This window comes from Polypterus senegalus, chromosome 10 (assembly GCF_016835505.1).
Source record: "Polypterus senegalus isolate Bchr_013 chromosome 10, ASM1683550v1, whole genome shotgun sequence".
NCBI classification, from domain to species: Eukaryota; Metazoa; Chordata; class Cladistia; order Polypteriformes; family Polypteridae; genus Polypterus; species Polypterus senegalus.
In genome coordinates, this window is record NC_053163.1 from 86,296,449 (window position 1) to 86,317,480 (window position 21,032).

Here is a 21,032-nt window from a genome sequence, read left to right on the forward strand (position 1 = left end):
TTAGCGCGTATGAACAGTCAGTCACTCCTTTTAATATCATGCACTTGCACTCTACTGCATAGTGGATCTGACTAGGAGAAGAAAAAATAAAAACGTATTACGTTCAAGAATGAAATTCCTCTGTTTATATCTGGCCAGCACGTCACCATGCTCTGGCACCATGATTTGCAATTTTTACTAGTTAAACATTTAGAATGACATCACTGAGTCTCACCATTTAACAGTAGTCCAGGCTTCATTCGATAAGTACACCTCTTACTATGGAATTAATAGAAGAACTTTCTTACATGGCAGGATAGAAATTCAAGCTTCGTATGTTTGAAAGTTAGCATTGTAATGACTGATTCATGCCCATGTGTAAAAGAGCTTCGGAGTCATTATGGGATTAAAAGATAACGTGTTTAGTTAGGCAACTGGCTAATAGTTTGAAAAACATCATTTCTTTCCCCCTTGGTATATGTATATATTTTCATTCCCAAGTTTATTTTTAGATATTTATTTTGCTGCTGTAGTTCATGTGGAGATTAAAATAAAGGTATTTTTGTGAGCTATAAAAATCTTTTGGGGGGGATCAACTCTTTGGGCTTGCCAATTGCTACTTAAGGTTTTAGCCTTGGCTTGTGATAATGGAGTTTTACAATCCATTCATATATAAAAACCAACTTGTTAAGATTATGCACAAGTTCTGAGTTACTTCTTCTGATATGTGCTCACTTGTGGATGACGATGCCATTTTCCTAATTAGAATATATGAATTTGTTCTCAATTTTTGTAAGGTTTGTAAAAAACAGAAAACTGTCACTTACAGGGAAGAAAATTATCTCTCTCTACTTAGTTTTCTGTGCTTATCTTTTATTGAGAGTGCTCTTTGTGGTGCCTCCTCTTAAATTTCAATAGATAAGATATCTCGACAGCGTGAAATGTTTGGATTGGACGGATTTGCCTTTGAGCTACATAGCAGCTGCAAGGTTTGACACATTTTGGGCCACTGCGTCCCAGGCAGTGCCTCATACTAAGATTTATTGCTTCAATGTATAGTCACAATGGGGAGATCTAGTTTTACTTTTAGTTTTATTTGCTGTATTTCAGGATTTTTTTAGCCCTTCTTAAATTCAAGTGACTAATTATTATCACATGTACTGGTAAAACACAGCGGGGAAGATTATTTCCTTAGGATAAGCATTTTTTTACTAATTATGCCTTATTTGGCTTCTAAATTTAGGCATCGCCGTATGGAAGCTGTGCGTTTGAGAAAGGAAAACCAGATCTACAGTGCTGATGAGAAGAGAGCTTTGGCATCATTTAATCAAGAAGAACGAAGAAAAAGAGAGAATAAAATTCTTTCTAGCTTCAGAGAAATGGTGTATAGGAAAACAAAAGCCAAAGATGATAAATGAAACTTTTTCCACTGTGCTAACATTTTGCTGGTAATATAAGTAATTACTTACAGCAACACTTTTTTTATATTAATATTAAAAGAAATGATAAGGTGCACGCTCTAAGGGTAAACTGATGACAGCTTTGATGTGTTTTCCATGTAAAGTTGCCTTTTCCATTTTTTAGTAAGTTTTTTCTGGTTTGTATAAATTACCTTGGTGTCTATTGGGTAAATGAGAGTTCAACATTCTAATTTTTAAATTTGAATTTGTATGATATAATGTCAGAAAAGGTCTGTTTTTCCTCATTGTATGCCTACTATCACTTAGTTTATTCAAAAGCCTGTTTTTCCCAAAGCTGTTTACATACTTGCGTACATTTAGGATATCCAGAAAAGATCTTGTAAATACATTTTGTGTTGTATTGTTTTTGAATGCACATGGTTTATTAGAAAATGCATATTTATTTACTGTAAGATGATAGTTATTTTTACTGAAAAATGTATACAGTTAATAATTGAATTAGCAGAGGTTTGTATTGTGTGTTCTAAATTAACAGTGCAAAATTGAAACTATTGATGGACCATGTAAGAGTTAGATCATTTTTACTTCATGACAGTATAAGAAGAGCAGATGATTTGAATTGTGTTTTTTTTTTTGAAAATTTTCCTCATGATATAGAAATAAACTTTTTTTTTCAAAATTCAGTTGAAATGAAAATTCAGATTTATCACTTTTAGAGCTGGTAAACTCCTTAGCAATGCTAATGTCTTTTGAGGTCTACTTTTCCTTTAGAAAAAAAGCCACTTCACGTCTCTGCCGCTCACTTATGTGGATTTCACTTTCACCAAACAACAAATCCAAAATCCAAGAAAACTTCTTTGTCCGTGTTTTGCAGATAAATTTAGTGTAAATTGCAATACTTTTGGATGTATGGATTTGTATCCGTTATTGGCTGTTTAATTTCTAATATGTCCAATCGTTTAACTCTTTCGATTTTATGTTGCATCGCTTCTCTGTGATCATAAATATAAACCTGACCGAATTGTGGTTTCATCGAAATTAAACTTGTAGTAGCTTTAATTGTTGCGGGCCCACAGAGTCTCATTGCGTATGGTCCTGAATCGTTTAAATCTACGTTCTGAGCATTGAATGATGTGAGCACAAACAGATTATTGTAGATTCAGATATTTTGCCTGTAGTGTTTGTGGATTTCACTTTCACCAAACAACAAATCTTTTAATTCTCGCGGATATGCCTCTCCATTGGGAAGAAACACTACTTTTCCCTGATGGAAACACAAATTAGATGATCTACAAGTATCCGACTTAAACTTTAAAGCTGAACAATATTAACATACTTTTGTCATATTACTTATGTCCATATATTTGATCTCTTTTCGCTGTTATGTTATTTCACCGATTAATAATTTCCATTTGTTAGTGCTCATGCAGTCTTTACTATCATTTTTTAAGACTTTTGAATTTTTGTACTTTCATAATCTCTAACCTTCTCTGCCTCTTTATGACGTTCTACTTTGTCTTCTACTCTTTGTCTTTTATTTCCAACACCCCACTTGGACCTGCTAGGTTTTCAGTTCCACTTGTTCTGGGCTAATTATTACTTTCCTTATCTTCCGAATTTGCACTTAGATTATTATTGTTCTTTTTTTAATTCTTTTCTCTACCAACACTTTTGGGCCTCTTTTCGACACAATGTCCTTTCTTCTTCACTTAGCCTTTGATGTGTCATCTTGAACATATAAAATTATCTATACTAATAAAAGGCAAAGCCCTCACTGACTCACTCACTCACTGACTCATCACTAATTCTCCAATTTCCCATGTAGGTAGAAGGCTGAAATTTGGCAGGGTCATTCCTTACAGCTTCCTTACAAAAGTTGGGCAGGTTTCATTTCGAAATTCTATGTGTAATGGTCATAACTGGAAGATATTTTTCTCCATATACTGTAATGGAGTTGAGCTTGAATGCCGTGGGGGCGGAGTTTTGTGTGACATCATCACGCCTCCCACGTAATTACGTGAACTGACTGTCAACGCAGTACGTAGAAAACCAGGAAGAGCTCCAAAAAGCGCTGAAGAAAACATGCATTATATAATTGAGAAGGCAGCGAAACAATAAGAAGCGAGCGAGTGACATATACAACCATATTCATGAGTGCTGCTACTTCGGAAACAAAGCACAGTGTAAACCTAAAGTTTAAATTAAGTTCATAGACAGGCTGCCGCTGGCGTTTGTCATGCCCACGGGTAATGCAGGATACAAGTTTAATGAGAGGACGCAGGATATAAACGAGAGTTTTGATCACTTTGTAACTAAGTTAAAATTGCAGGTGAGGGGTTGTGCTTATGCAAATTCCGAGAGACTGTGTTTGTGGGGGATTGACAGTTAAGGCGGGTGGGGGAGTCACATCATCATCTCCCCTCCCATTCACCTCATTTTGTTCTGAGCTGAGCTCCGCAGCTAACGCAGTCTTACGGAAGCGACTTTGTGACGCTGCCACCAAATACTCACAGAAAAATCCACAAGTTAATACACACGCTGTCTCTACAGTTTCTCCACACTGAATCCTCCAGGCACTACTTACAAAAGGTTACATTGACAATCATGTTACATTATTTTTAAAATGTTTCCTTTTCTTAGCACAAGTACAGCTGAGAAGCTTTGATGCATGTGCTCCATAACGTGTTAAAAAGTCACGCATTTAATCACACTTTGCATTCCAAACAAAGGGGAACTTCTATCAATGCATGATTTCCTGGTACACCGATTACATTGATCAGCGCTTCCCGATTCATTTTACCCTCACACCCCCTTGGTTTGAGAAGAAGTATGAAAAAATATGAGGTTAACACAGAAAAACAGATCACCAATTGAAGCTTTATGAATAATCAATAATTGTTTTGGTAAAGCCATACTCAGTGTAATCCTCCTTCCATTTTATAATTTTTCCGCCACTAGCCATGATTAAATGAACGGTACAAAAGTAAGACCGAAGCGAGGGTGACTTATTCAGGCAGGCAAGCGACAGCTCAATAGCTTGAATTTGGATATAAGTAGGTTCTATTTAGTCGCCAGAAATATCTTTGGTAGGAATGGAATTTAAAATTAGTCTTTAAATTTCTATGGTAAAGAAAAAGTTATGCAATGATGACTACATTTAACTATATAAAGGCAAAACTTGTATATATAAAGTCATTCCCGAATATATTAATTCAAAACTTGATTATATAAAGTCACTGTCGGAATAAATAAAGTCAAAACCTGAATATATAAAGTCAGCGTCGGTATATATAAAGAAAAACTTGTTTCGGAATATATAAAGTCAAAACTTGAATATATAAAGTCAGTGCTGGAATATGTAAAGTCAAAACTTGAATATATAAAGTCATTCCAAAATATATAAAGTAAAAATTTGAATATATAAAGATGGCGTTGGAATATTTCTGAATATATAAAGTCAGCGCTGGAATATATAAAGTCAAAACTTCAATATATAAAGTCAGCGTCGGAATATACAGAGTCAGCGCTGGAATATCCATCCATTTACCAACCCGTTGAATCCGACCACAGGGTCACGTTGGTCTGCTGGAGACAATCCCAGCCAACACTGGGCGCAAGGCAGGAACCAATCCTGGGCAGGGCACATGCATCGTTTTCAAAACATTAACCGAACAGTGTTTTTTTAATTTATTTTTCTGAATACGTTTTTGTTAACTTAGTCCAGTTCAGAGTCGTATCAATCAATAGATTTTGACTTTCACTTTATATATTCAGGAGTGAGTTTATATACTCCGATGTTGACTTTATATAATCAGGAATGACTTTATAAATTCCAGCTCTGACTTTATATATACCGATGCTGACTTTATATATTCCAGCGCTGACTTTATATATTCAAGTTTTGACTTTATATATTCAGAAAAAAGTTTTGACTTTATATATACCGACGCTGACTTTATATATTCAAGTTTTGACTTTATATATTCAGGAATGACTTTATAAATTCCAGTTTTGACTTTATATATTCGGGAATTACTTTATATATTCAAGTTTTGACATTATATATTACATTGTCAATCATGTTACGTTATTATTAAAATGTTTCCTTTTATATATATATATATATATATATAGATAGATATATATACAGGTAGATATGACAACAACGCTCATATCAATGACAAAACAATTACATTAACAATCATGTTACGTTATTTTTAAAAATTTTCCTTTTCTTTTTCATAACTTCTTTAACACACTACTTCTCCGCTGCGAAGCGCGGGTATTCTGCTAGTTGTCTATAAAAGGAACACCTCAAAGGAAACGAATAGATTGTATGTCTAAAAATACTATCCAGAAAAGATTATTTAAAGAATGTAAGTGAGGACTTTTCATAAACGAATTAAAATGTGGACTACATCAAAGGAAACGAATAGATTGTATGTCTAAAAATACTGCCCAGATAAGCTTCTTTAAAGGATGAAACTGAGTACTTTTCTTAAACAAAATTAAATGTGGAAAATGTAAAAATGTATAGGACCTGAGAGCACATGAACTGTGTCTGACAATACACACGAATGAGAAATGATTGTACCATGTATGTGGTTGTAAATGTTTGAGAGGAGGGCAGGACTTTTCAAAATCTCTTGTCTCACGGGACTTGAAATTATCTCTCTTGGAACTTTTAATTATCTCCGAGAATCTCTCGTCGCAGGATTTCCTTTTATAATAGAAAGAAATATATAGCTAATTTATAATAGTGACAGGAATTCTTTATGTGCTTGTGAGTACAACCTGTGTTGGAGATATCTTAATAAATTCACATTTGCTAGTTCCTTGCCCAAGCTTAGATTTTTTTTCATTGTTGCCTTTGAATTTCATAACCTGAGCATTACAGCTTGAAGCTGATCAGCTTATGGCCAGTGATAGGTGCAACAAAGCATCCCTAATTTATGATACACCTGGGGAAAATAGCAACTTGAGAACCCTGGTTTAAAGCTTTTAAGATCGCCCAGGTAATAATAGTAAATGAGTGGCAAAAACATTCCTTAAGAAATGCTGCACTTCCACCTGTGCCAGATCGTGGGCCATGCATGGAAGATGTCCTGTTTCTTTTTGTGCTGTGCAGCTACAAGGGTTGATGGATGGAAGAAGGTAATGAGGCGCTGCTTTTGAAAAGGAGCCATAAGACGCCAAAAGGAGATTGTGATCATTTATGCTCATTTATTTCAACATTTCACCCTCAATCAGATTACAACAACCACCTCGGAATACAAATTTTATGGCTTTACGATCATATCCTTTGCTTTCTTGTTTGTGTGATTTCGTATTGGTTGGATACATTTTCTGCGGTGGGCTGGCGCCCTGCCTGGGGTTTGTTTCCTGCCTTGCGCCCTGTGTTGGCTGGGATTGGCTCCAGCAGACCCCCGTGACCCTGTAGTTAGGATATAGCGGTTTGGATAATGGATGGATGAATGGCTATTCTTTATTGTCAATACATTTGAGCCACTTTATTACATGTCTTTGTGTGTGAAACCTGTGTGAGCCAGATCAAAGCTGGGTACAATCCTGGGGTCCCTGAACTAAACCTTCAGTGCACCTTTATCTGTTATGAAAGTTTGTCTCTGTATGACTCCACCTGGATGGTTAAAATGTTCATCTTTATGCATACTCTTATTTCTCAAGCAAGTGTATAAAATAAAAAATTACCTGTTGTCTGTAGAAAGATAGCAGTGCTGCATGAAAAAGCAATCTATCCAAAAAAAACACTGCCATCATTTTGTGGCAAATCATTATGTGTTTAATTGTACTCTTTTTTTTTTTTTTTTTTGGAAAGCTCAAGTGACTGTACATTCAATGTATAATTTTCCCCAAATTATTCAACAGATCATTTGGCAGAAGAGTGTGGCATGCAAAGGTACAATGTTGCAAGTTTTAAAGTTACACACATTACAAAATGCATGTTATGTGTGACATAATGAAAGTGATAATATGCAAACATGATAGCCCTGCCTCATGTCACTGCACCTAGGGACACTAACTGTTACAGCATATAGTCAGACACTTGGGTGGAAAGTTTAGAAAATTCACCAAGAAAATACACGAGTCACGCAGTGTATGTCCAAGGGCTGCAATTCAGCTACTATGCCAATCACATAGAGTTGTGAAAAGAATAAATCATGTTCTGCCGTGCTCCATGACATGGCATCGTAATCAGTTTGAGCAACTCATTAACAAGTCTTAATGTGGTGTAATGATGTTACGCCAAATAATCAAGCTATGCAGAATTGAATTTTTAATTAACAAAAGATAATTGTTCAGGTCGAATGTATAAAAACCATCCAACTCCTTTCTTTCATGTAAGCATGCTTTTATTAAGCATAAGTATATACACAATTTTTTAGCATTTGACAATGCATAAAAAATTCTTTAGAAAGTAATTTTCTCTGTTAGAAGAATCTTGCTTTCAATTACATCTTCGAGCCACTTTTCTCTAAATCTTGATTGGCCTGGCCTGTAAAATATAAAATGATAGGTTTCTGATAAAGTAACTCAACAGAGTCCAAACAAGCTAATGATGTCAATGCACATCAGTAACACACAGCTCTAATATACTTTCTGCCTAGTTATTTCTAATGACTAGAAAAACTGTATTTAGAAACACAATGCACTTGTTCTGTTCCTTACCTGTGTAGAAGTCGGTTTGACTCCACAAAATAATACACTTGTACGGGCCAGTTCTGGAAATAGAGGACAAAATATGGAGCTGGGATCATCAATGCAATGAAAGATTATCTTTGAAACTTCTCTAATTATTCTGCCCAGATAAACGGTGCCCTCTGTGGCCCCGAAAATGAACAACTGAGGGAAGAATTTCTTTCTCACATTTACAAAAATGTGAAGCTCATACTAAGTTTAATCATTTAAAACAAATTACTTGGTTATGAAATATTTCACCAGGCTCTGTATTTGTGACAATTATTATTGAGCCAATAGATAGATGTTCCAGGGGGACATTAAAACTTTACAAAAAAAAAAATTATAGATAAACACATTAAACTCTTAAATAACATATCAAAAGACTATCCTATCTGTTTAATTAATCAAATGATGAAAAAAATAATACAACACGTAGTGTATATAGCATATAACCTCAATAGCCCTAGTACTCCAGTGAACAGTTAAGTCAATACCACGTTATGGAACTTTAAGTCACAGAGCCGGTCAGACTTGCTGACTGCAGCCACTGATCTCGTTACTGCACCATACCAGTTTAAAAAACTTAGAAACTGGCCACTGATTAGATCTGCTTCTGTTTTTGAGGACCAGAACAGTTGTGTTCCTTATTCCTCGTCCTGTTTATTATATGGTTTGTACTTCCAGATGAGGATTGCTTGTGAGTGGTCATGAACACAGGGACCGTCTCGAAGGCTAAAGTCGACATCAAACCTGGTTGATTTTGTCGGAGCGAGTTGTGGACTAGTTGGAGTGAGCCACTAGGCATGTCAAATTACAAGGCTGGCACCATGGGAGTGTGCCGCCCTCTGCCTATGACTCCCTAAGATTATGTAAATAAAGGCTCTGTCTGAAAATCACTGGAAAAGTTGCATAATGCGTCATAGCCTTAACAGAGCTTTTCCCAAAGAATGTATGGCATTATTGTGGTAAAATTAATTTGGAGAGACCGCATTTTATCATAATATCCATCCATCCATCCATCATGCAACCCGCTATATCCTAACTTCAGGGTCATGGGGTCTGCTGGAGCCAATCCCAGCCAGCACAGGGCGCAAGGAAAGAAACAAACCCTGGGCAAGGCGTGCACGCACACACTCACCCCCACACCAAGCACACACTAGGGACAATTTAGAATTGCCAATCCACCTAACCTGCATCTCTTTGGACTGTGGGAGGAAACCCATGCAGACACTGGGATTATTATCATAATATGCAGAAAACAATTTTTCTTTTTTAAAAGGTTGGAAGTATATGTTCTGTGTTTACCTCGGGTTTATTCGTGAATACTTCAATAACGAAATAGACACAGGCTGTTGATCGTGGCACCGGCTTCCGTCTTGTTGGAACGCTCCACTTTACTCTGTAGTGGTAACGTCTGCTGAACTCCAAAGTCTCCTCCTGAAGAAAGTCAATGGAGTGAAGCCAGCTTGCCTGCATTTCCCAAGTCTGCGAAAACACAGAGTTTGATACATTGTACAAGAATAATAGCTATGGTAATTCACTTTTTTAAATGTTGGTGATGAAATAGTTACAGACAATCCATTCACATGTGTTCATGTTTTTATCTCTGATAGAAGGGGACTTATTTTCAATTCCTTCTCTGCCTGTTATGACATCGGTGTTTGACAATATTGTTACAGTGCATTCTGATGGACAGTTGATTGTAGAAATACAGTAGACTACGTAGAATGGTATAGAACCTTAACGTGTAACGTCCATCCATCCATTATCCAACCCGCTATATCCTAACTACAGGGTTACGGGGGTCTGCTGGAGCCAATCCCAGCCAACACAGGGCGCAAGGCGGTAAACAAACCCCGGGCAGGGCGCCAGCCCACCGCAGACATGTAACATTGTATATTTTATTGTGAACTTTAAGGTGTACTTGTCATGTTGCTGATATCTCTGCACTGAACAAATGAGATCTATGTTCACCTCTACTCACAAATGTCTGTAAATGACACCAAGTTCTCCTTAGTCATTTAGGAGAAAGGTGTTGGTGACATTATTAAAAGATGAGTTGATATTATTTTGAATAGGAGGAGGGATATAACATTTTTAAAAATGGGTAACAAAAAGAAGTGATATGCAGCGATATTGTCAAAGTGCAAACAAGCTAAACACCATTGAAACAGTTTGGCTATGTTCAGTTGATGAGCGTAGTAATTATTGTTTGAAAGTTGCCATTCTCCAAATGGACATTCTGATTTCATTATGACAGTGAAGTGTCAACTCTTTTAGGAAAGATGAGAAGGGGAATCGAAAAGCAGATCAAGATTTAGTAAGAATTATAACCTGAATCGTGGAAAGTTGTGAGCCAAAAAAAGGTCCACCTAACCGGAGCCAAGAAACATGAGGCATAATCAGAGGGTAGAAAAAACGTTCAAATCAGTACATTCAAAAACAAACAATATGAAATTGAAGTTTTTTTTTCGTTTATGAATCCAAAAAAAAACATTGCCCAAAAATCACAGTCTAAAATCTTACTACCAAGCAAAACCCAAATTATTATCTTTCCTTTGGCTTTTGAAACAATTGAAACGTGAGCTTGTGCACCCCTCCAAGTTTTATAGCAGTAGTGCAATGATGCCACATGCTATGTTCCTGTTGTCCTCTGGACCAAAATGGAGTCATTGTGATGTCACAAAAATAATAAAACATTCATAAACATTCGGTGGCGCGTTAAAGAGCCCTGAGTTTGCGTCCCAGGCTCTCACTTTGATGGAGTGGTGGCTCTGTGGCTAAGGATCAGCGCTGGCATGTAAAACGTTGCTGGTTCAAATCCTGTGACTGCCAGGAGGGATCCTATTTCCTTTGGGCCCTTGAGCAAGGCCCTTAAACTGAGAAGTGCTCTGGGGAGCTGTGCAATGGCTGACCCTGTGCTCTGACTCCCAATGGTCATGTGAAAAGACAATTTCCCCTCTGTGACTGTCAAAAGTATATCAAATAATAGAAAAAATCAGAACTACTCAGAACTTTACCAAATGATATTCTGACTAAAGGCAACAAAAATAATGGCAGTGAGAAATGCAAAATAAATTGAAACTAAATAGGTCAGAACCTGTGAAAATGGTATCTTGATATCTCTCTATTATAAAAATAAAAAACTTACGACGAGACAAGACTTTTTTTGCCCGGGGATGAGACGTGATCTTTTGAAGAGAGATAGAGAGACACTTTCACGTCCTGCGAGACAGACAAGTCACGTCATACTTACAACCTTCAGAAGCAAGTCCCGTGATACACGTTCAGAGCAGGTTAGAGTTAACGGAAGTAGGAAAATTCGAAAGTCTTCAAAAAATGAAAGTAAAGATCGCATTAGCGCAAACAAACTGAAAATATTACTTGGGGGAAATAATGGATCAGCGAAAAGAGATCAAATATTCAGGTGCTGTACTGGCTTTTAAATGTTTGAAGCGCCACACGAAATGCAGATCACGTGACACGAAATGCAGATCACGTGGCACGCAGCAGCAGCAAGCCAGCAGCTAATCAAGCAAAGAGGAGGTAAAAAAAAGAGCAACTGTTGTTTGTTTCCCATTGTATCACCGTTTATGAGGGGTTTCAGAGAAGCCCCCCAGTGGTCTAAAACAAAGTCACTAAAAAAGGCATTTAAATTAAAAACTCGGTAAAGATGAAGAGCCTGATAAAATACTACAGCAGTTATGTGTTCCGCTTACCAATGCAATAGCAGTTTTGAGAGAAATCGTATTCATGGCACGGCACGTAGAAGTCAGAATTCACATAGGGGTTGTAACCAGAAAGGCAATAATTAAATAACAAATCTCAGGACATGTGGTCGGAGAACAAAGAAGTAAGTCGTAAACCAAGGAGGGCACAAGAAACCAGAGCCAAGAAATACGAGACGTTCATCGTAATCAAAGGGCATGAAAAATATTGTAACCAGTAAATTGAAAGACTAACAATATGAAATGATGCAAAGTTTTTTTCTTTCACAAATCCAAATCTTGGATTATTAGGTACAGTACATATGGCATTGGCTTGTTAAAACATATAACTAGTGAAATTGTGACGTGTGACGTCCAGAAACTGCAATGGTGCTTACAAGGAAAACAAGGCAGTGCCAGGGGACGGAGGAAATCGCGAGTGAGTCACTTAAGTCGAGGCTTCCACCAAAATGGATTGTGCCATAATGTAAGAGTACCAGTATTTCAATTATCAGTACAGTTTTGGTAATTTATGTATTGTTCATCACTTAATTGTTTACTTACAGAAATATATTGCTCAATTTGGTTCATTCCGAGGTCTACTGTAAAGTTCTTACTTGAAGCCCACTCAATGTTTTGCACATCATAATCTGTAGCTTCTGCAAAGGCAAAAAATTTGGTACCTTTTAATTTGAAAGCAACTTTCAAGACGAACAAACAAAATGCTACAGTTTTTTTTTAAACATATCTCCTACCTTTTGTGCGTTGATGTAGATCTAATAAATAACTCTGAGCACTGCCAATAGCAATCTGAGCAAAAGGGGTGGGTTGTCTGTTGAACAGATCCATATATTCCTCATCCATTACCCCTGAATAAAATAAAAATTTAAGTGAACAAGCCATACATAAATATGTATATTGTTTTTTAATGAATGAGATGGCAGCCTAATGGCACCCCAGGTATTACTCCATTGTCCAGTGGAAAATGATAATGATGTATTATAACTTCTGGGTCTACTCTACTTGCCAATTGAATTGCCATGGATTCCTTGAATAACTCATACACTGTAGTTAGAGTGCAAAGAAGAATGGCAAAATGCATATAAATGACATTCTACTAATGATGGGCTTTGGGTATAAAAATAATGTCACCATGAAGTGACATCCTAGGTGGGATGATGGGTTGGATATAAAGGGTGTGTGGAAGTCATTTGGTGCTTTTCCTTAGAGCAGACCTAAGAAGATGTTCTTGGATCATTTTTTATTCATATACGAATTAGCACTAGATTATGTCTTAAAAGAAACTCTTCAATGCATAGGTCACGTAATGGCTCCCTTATAAAGTCTCTAGCAAGAATTGTGGAGAAAAAACCAAGTTAATCCAGCAACCACTGCAACAAATGCTGCCAAAGACTGGTCACCACTGTACCTTCTGCTGGCAACAATTATCAGACTAACAGTTGTTACTATAAGATGGCAGAATGCCTTGCACATTGGGCCTGGTGAGAATACTATGCATCACTGATGGAGCTGGAATGTGTGTTTCTTTAACTGCCTTTGGTTCCAGATGGTCTGAGCCAGCAGGATTGCCCAAAGCAGCCAGTCACAAGTCTGCATCACCTGTTTGACTTGCCCATAGGCCAAGGCCCTGCTCATTGATTCATCAGCCTGTCTAAGAAAAACAATCTACCAACATCAATGGATAGCCCCAGCAACAGCATCACTTTAGAATCAAGAAAGAATGAGCTCTACTTAGCCCCAGTACTGCCAGTTCAGTGTGTCCACTCAGTAAAGCTACTCGTTATTTAAGGCCATACTGGGCTTTCTTGATTCTGCACACATTTTGGAATTTCCTGGACCCTTCCAAGTTACTGATCTCCAAATCAAGATTCATAAAGCACAAGAAAGGACAAGGTCCATGTTGAAACTGCAAATTTTCTAAGTCTGCTGCCAAAATTGTTCATTTTGCCCCACCCTTTCTATGCCATTGATTAATTTGCACAATTAAGTCTTACAGCAACATTCCCCAGCTATCCAGAATATGCTCCAAACAATGAGGTTAGAAGGTGTGGTCTGTAAAATGACCAAGGACAGCAAAATGCAGCTTGATTATGTTTCTAACTTCACTGTGCGGACACATGAATATGATGGACTTCTTGAGCTCTGTGATATTTACCTCTATTACCTTTTTAGACTTACCAGGAAAACCCGAAGTCAGGACTCCTGAAGGTGGCCAGGTGCTTACTTCTTTTACATCAGTAATGAGGGTCGAGGGTATACTGATCTCCTCCTCAGGTTTAATAAACTCCCTTTCTAGTTCTTCGAGAGTTTCAACCATAGGACTAGGTGTTCTGAGGTGTTCAGAGTCCTCTAAGTCTACCACTGGAAGCTCTCCGACTCTTTCCAATGCTAGTTCTGACAGTACATCAGGGGATACACCAAATGCCGAGAGCGCATCAGAGGACTTTCCAAATGGCGAGAGCGCATCAGAGGACTTTCCAAATGGCGAGAGCGCATCAGAGGACTTTCCAAATGCCGAGAGCGCATCAGAGGACTTTCCAAATGCCGAGAGCACATCAGGAGAAATTCCAAATGCTGAGAGCTCATCAGGGGAAATTCCAAATGCAGAGAGCACATCAGGGGATACTCCAAATTCAGAGCGCACATCAGAATGTGTCTTTGCTTCTGACAGAAGGTCATGGGACATTTCAGCTGCCTTCAGAATTGGTACAGTAGATATGCATTCCTTCAAAGACAGCGCAGGTAAATCTCCCGCCGTGGAAGTCAGTGCGGCAAGACCTGCTGAGGCTAGTGCAGAAAGGTCCACTACACCGGAGGCCAAAGCAGAAGCCGTCAGGTCGATTTCTGTTAAGGCCAATGCAGGTGAACCTTCAGTGATTCCTTTTGCACTGATTGTTCCCCGACAAGTTCCTTTAATGTAGTCCTTTGCTGATGTTGGCTGTTTCTCAGATTTTGAGTAGACTTTAGGATAAAAGCTGAGAGAGTCATAATCATCATAATCAAAGTCCTCAGGCCAATCGAGGCCATGAAGAGTCATTGAGTATTCTTCTATAATCACAGGAATCACATCTGTGCTCGATTCATGGGTAATAAAGTACTTTATTGGCTCTCTCATTTCAAAAGTAGCTGCCTCATCCTGTGGTGAAAAGTCTTTTGATATGCCTGGTATGCCCTTCACCTGGGAGAGGATCAAGCCCAGGTTGGCAATGAATTTGATTTTCAGTATCTGTCCACATTTGATAAGGTCCCCCAGCAAATCAGACCGAACACGAATGATTTTGGAAAGGTAAATATAATCAAGAATTGCTTCAAAAACGTCAGGCTTTATGAAGTTGAGCTCAATTACTGGGCCAGTCTCTTTGAAAAGCTGATGGAAGAAAGAGCTTGCGACGGACAGAATATTTTTGTGAGCTTTGAACATGCGGTCCTGTATAATAAAGCTCACGTCACAGAAAAGTCCTAACAAGCGTTGTTTATTAAGAGACTTAAGCAGGAGTCCTGTATACAAAGAATCTGCTACAGAAATCAGCTTAATGCTTGCCATTCCTGAAAACAGAAATAAGAGACTTACCAGGATCAATACATGATGTTAAGTAAGTGGCAAAGAGTGATTCAAAGCAAAATGAGAAAAAAGACAAGGCAGACAGCACCCTTGAAGCATTTAATCTACATAGAGGAAAATACATCAGCATGCCAAGCATTTCAGATCATTTCAGTGCAATAGTTTTTGACAACATTGTTTCTTTCTACAAATATCCTGGATAGCATATAAACAATGAAACAGAATCTTTATTTCAGTCCATTCATCCATGTTCAAGCCTGCTTAATCTAGTTCAGGGTTGGTGGGGCAAGAGCCCATCCAAGCAGCACTGGCTACAAGGTAGGTACCCACCACTGAATGAGGTGCCAGTCCATCACAGGGCACAATCACACAACAGGACCACCAGGTAAGCCAGCCTTTGGTATGTGGGAAGAAAAGCAGAAGAAAAAACAGCACAAAGAGAATGTATAAACTATACAAGCAGCTCTGTGATTTGTGCCCAGAACATTGGAACTGAAGCAGCAGCGCTAACCACCACTCCAGCATCCATTTATAGTTGACAGTTAAAAACACGCTATGGACTAGCGTCCACATAGAGGATAGGTTCCTGCTATTCACCCATTGCCCAAATCATAGGCCAGATATCCATTAACGAAGTGGTTAAGCAGCTCAGAAAATGGATGAAATCATTGGAATTGCTTACACGATAAGCATGAAACAAGCTTAGCAAATCAGCTTGCCACAGCAACTCCGGGGTTAACACACAGCAGTTTTGTTTTATTATTTTAGCAGCAGCTTTAGTTGAATCATCTCAGCCACAAATAAGGTAATTACAACCAACAGATATGTTTTATTTACTTAAATTATCAAATATAAACTTCACATTTCTTAATTTTATAAAATTAAATGATATCTATAATTTCTTTTCACATAAATAAGACACTAGATTAAGAAAAAGAGATTTCTAACACTTGTGGGTTGGTAAGAAGGTCCATAGCATTTACAATGGCCTATACATAAAATGTATGTTCTTTGTCATTTATGTTACTTAACTTTAAAAGAAATGGAGGAATGACTGCATCATGGAATGATAATCCAAGGTCCCCTCATTAGAAGGGACAGAACAGAAATCAAATTCTTTTAGGAGCTATGGATCATGGCAAAAAAGGGCATACTCTAGGTATTTTGTCATGTGAATTTGGAAGTTTATATTTTTTTAACTCTTATTCTATACAGTAATTATTCTGTCTACATTTCCAAAATTCTCCAATGGATATTTTAACATTCGTGTTCATGAAGATTGTTGAAACGTGGCATGATTGGAGGGAAGTGCACACCCAAACAACAAGGACAAAGAACTGAAGATCACATGCACGTGTGTTACCAATGACTGCGATATGCAACTTAGCTCATGGCTGAGCCACAATTCCTGCTTCTGCACGTCATAAGTACAATGCTAACATTTTTTCATATGCAAAGAAATTCTGTATATCCAAATATCCCAAAATCATAATACAGTAGTTCTTCCTTGATTTAATACTAGTTTTGGTGTTGCATATATTTTGGATTTTGCATTTTGATTTTCTTTTTGTTCCTGATTTGGAACAATGAATTGGATGAGGTTTAAATAAATCTCGATATGGCACATTTTTCAACAGTTATGCAATCCTGCAACAGAGAGTTGATGCTCATTAGATTAGAGTGCTGTGCCGTATGTGCTTGAATTACCCATAAGCTATCAAGAACATGTTGTACTGTGCCAATTTCCATTCGTTTTGGTTACCACGTAGTTTTCAAATTATCTTTACGTTTTGATTTGCCCTCGTGTATGAATCTCACTCTGCATTTACACCATAATCTCTACTCTGCCTCTTAACTTTTTAAAATATTCAGCCATAAATGATCATAATTAATAAACTAATTGATTACATGTGAATGTGTCTACAGTTCTGTTATCGATGAGGGGTCGTTTCTCTAGAAATTCTACAATTTACCATTTTTTCAACAAACTATTAGTATTAAATAACCATATATCCTTTAATATTGCCTCACATACAATTACAGGTACATATTTTTGAATTTGTAACGATTAAGGTACAATGTCTTAACCAATGCAATAATGACAAATCAACCACACAAGGCCCAGCTGCTGTCCAAAACTATTTCTGCATTGCAATGTCAGCATGGCTAGCTCTCCTACTGCCTGCGCTTTGTCATTGTGAGATTTTCTGTATCACTTACATTTGGACTTTTTTAAACTTTAAGTTTGTTTTTCAAATTACTATGGAATTTACTTCCATACTTTCTTAAATTCCATACTATTTACTAAGGAATTTATGATTGTTTTTTCTTAATTTTGCATTTCTAGGCATGGTTTAGTGATGGTTCTCAAATTAAACTCATACATGTACTTGCAGGAGTGTTAAATACTCTTTCAAATTGCTTTACCAATTCCAGATGTCCCTAAACCCTGAATGTATGTTCTTAATTCAAAAATGTTTATGTATTCAACATTGCATGTTTTTTATATTCTGGTTATTGTCTATACATCTACGTCATTTCTAAAGTTCATTAAGGAAACCAATATAATTCGGTTTTCATATTTTAGGTTATGAAAGTAATCAGGCCCATCTTTATTTTGTAGTGTGCCTTTCTGAGCTGCAAGAGTGAATGAGCAACCCCCCAACTGGAATATAATGGAGAAATAGAGTGCAGAATTGAACAGAATTAAATCCTTCACTAAAAAGCTGTCTTCATTGCTTTGGCAGAAGAGTACAGCAAACGTTTTGACAAGAAGAGATTTTCAAATCAATGTAATTCCTATTCTCAAGGCAAGCTAGATGAATGTGCCCACCAGGTTTCTAGATCTCTGTGTGAACTTGATTAAAACAATCCTAAAGCTTTTCTTTCTTTTTTGACTTTAATATTTATTTGGACAATTAAAAATGTATCCCACAACAGTAAATTTTATGTTGCAACTGCATTTATAAGCATTGGAAAACAGCTGTTACCATTTATGGGAAATAGATACAAAATGAACACATGCATATTGATCCACAATAAACTAAATCCCCCGCCACATTCCCCTTTGAATTTGAGAAAGAAAATCTATACATTATACATTAAAAGTTATAAATGCCCTGTGCATGCAATATATACAGAAGTTGTACATTTGCTCCGTAATTAACCTTTGTCAAGAAACAGATTTTAGGGACAATGGCTAAAAGGTGGAAATGCCAATATATCACAAAATAGGATTTGGGGTCAGCTGCTGTTTTATCAGAACACCTTCCACGTTCCATGACATAGGATGTATCAGTCTCATAATTTCTGCATGCAGAGAATGCTACCTCATTTTCTCATGCAACTGATTCAATGAGATGGAAGAGTGACTTTTCAAGTTCTGCTATAAATGGCCATTTGAGTTTAGATCTGGAGATTGAAATGATCACGGGCATGTTTTTTTTTGTTCATCGAATGACAGAGTTGATTCCTCATGCTATCTGTAGACAGGGCATGACCATCCTTGAAAACATTCTTCCAGCATCTGGAATGGGATGAAGGTAACCAAAAGCATAACAAAAAACTTAATTTTTTGACTCCAAATGCCCAGGCCTGTAGATTTGTTTACACCCATGCACTTTTGGAGAACATACAAGAGGGATAACTCATCTTCTGATGTCATAATTCTTCTAGTCGTGTAGTTTATGAGGCACACTACTGGCACATGTGCAATGGCTACATGGAGATCTCAATATATAACTGTCAGTAATAATTACCTCTCACTCTGTAAACTCCAAATGGATTGAATAAATTGTACAGCTTTGCAGTCCTTCTTCCAATAATATTCACTTTTCAAGTGACTTCCTTTTGTTGACAACTTCTTGTCCAAGTTTCATGTCAACACTTGCTTGGAAAGAGTTCCTTAATGAAACTACAGCTTCAGCTGCCTTCACTATTCATTTGCCTCATTTTCTCAAGCATTTCCACCTTTTTGACCACTACTCATTCATCATGGTGCATATGGTGCAAATGTATCCACATCTTATCTTGTGCACAGGGTATACATATCACGGCTCTATTCCTATGGCCTGTACATACACTGCAAATCAGGTGTAAGCGAAGATAAGTCTTGTCAACAAAACTTGCAGAAATGTAAAGATGCTACAAACATTTATAAATAAAGAAACAAAGCCTTTTGAATTACAAAACCTTGGAGTTTTCTTTTTTTATGGCCTGCTCTTTTCTGTCTTAGCTTTGACAGAACAAAATTCCCTTTATGACTTGAAATCAAGAGAAAGAAAGCAAATCTTCAGACTACTCACTGAACACTCAAATCAAAAACTAAACACAAAAATAAGTAAAAAATAATCTTACCACCTTCTTTTCAGATCACAATTATCAAAACCCGAAGTTTTGTTTCTTTTATTTTCTTTTATGTCTGTTCCAATGAATGGCGTTATGAATATATTAAATGCTGGAATTTTGTAACTTGCAATATTGGTCATTGTCTAGTCAGCATGGTGGCTCTTCTCCAACCACCTACTTTGAGAACTGGAGATATAGACAAAATAAAGGTTATGAAAGGCAAATCCATTTATTCTACTACTTTTCATTGAGCAGTGGCAAGGGAGCTGATCGGATTATCAGGGTAGCTGCAAGCAGACTCCAGTTTGCAATGTTTTGTCACCTGGCCTCAGATAATCGAATAACATGCTTCGGTCAACAAATGACATGACACTGTCTAGCAAAATCATTATGTGCACGGTATATTAAAATCCCGTCAAAACAATGAATAAAGTTGAACTCAAGATTGTGCATCTTTCATGCTTAGGTAGTTCAAAATGAACTCCAAAAATAACAAAAGATATTGTTGTAGAAAAAAAGAAAATATCTTCTTTTCATTTCTAAAGATTTCATTGACCACCTGCATCATATGTCTGTTAAAATCTACAGTAACACAAAAAATAGCATTTTATAATGACTAAAGTATGGATTCAAGTGTAACATTCAGATTTAGATTTCAATTAATTGCATTAAATACCATTTTTTGGAGTTAAAGAGTAAAGAAAAATATTCTCTTACAAATAACATTTACTTGTAAGCATTAAAAACTGTATTCGCTTATTTTTGTCAGCATCTATCAACTTTCAATTTTGAATAGACACAGCTCAGCATCATGTTATGAAAGTATACAGCACAGCAGAATAAAGAAGTATATTTGAATAGGACTCACAATCTTTGATTAGGGTTAGGGTTTTCTGTTTCCATGAGAAAGCCAGAACAAGCAGTTGAGAAAGATTTAAAACCTGAGTTCAGAGGAGGTTATGTCATGCACTGACAGCTATCCATTTGCTTAGAGAAAAAAATGACACATGCAGCAATTTTTAAAAATATCATTCAATCAGCCCTCTTTCTAGTTCTCAAACTTACTGGCCACAATACGTGTATATCCATGTTGGAAGGAATTCAGCATCGGTAAGGTTTCTCAAACTGCTTGGTCAGAGATAATTATGATAACATCCATGTCAAATGTTTCTTCAACATTTGGCTGTCTGCATTTAAATTATGAATATGAACTCCAGCACTACTAGAAGGACCAGCGGCACTCACGTGGAGTCAAGACATTGAGATGTGAAGAAAGCACAGCTCCTTGCTAAACTG

General features: G+C 37.0%; 2 protein-coding genes across 3 annotated transcripts in view; one reads left to right on the plus strand and one right to left on the minus strand.

Moving 5' to 3' along the window:
* The window catches only part of LOC120537270 (NFKB activating protein), a 28,250-nt gene extending 26,206 nt beyond the window's left edge, over positions 1 to 2,044 (plus strand). For both annotated transcript variants that reach the window (XM_039766085.1, XM_039766086.1), the window contains exon 10: positions 1,223 to 2,044. In XM_039766085.1, coding sequence (XP_039622019.1) covers positions 1,223 to 1,397 — 175 coding nt within the window. In that variant the 3' untranslated portion in view covers positions 1,398 to 2,044. The remainder of the gene's footprint in view (positions 1 to 1,222) is intronic.
* Positions 2,045 to 6,914: 4,870 nt separating this feature from the next.
* Positions 6,915 to 14,193, minus strand: LOC120537272 (A-kinase anchor protein 14-like). The gene is made up of 6 exons (XM_039766087.1): positions 14,006 to 14,193; positions 12,562 to 12,675; positions 12,371 to 12,465; positions 9,405 to 9,584; positions 8,088 to 8,140; positions 6,915 to 7,914 (listed from the first exon to the last, which is right to left on the minus strand). Exons 1-6 carry the CDS (start codon positions 14,142 to 14,144, stop codon positions 7,830 to 7,832), a joined length of 666 nt encoding a protein of 221 aa, XP_039622021.1. The 5' UTR covers positions 14,145 to 14,193; the 3' UTR covers positions 6,915 to 7,829.
* Between the last annotated feature and the right edge of the window lie 6,839 nt (positions 14,194 to 21,032).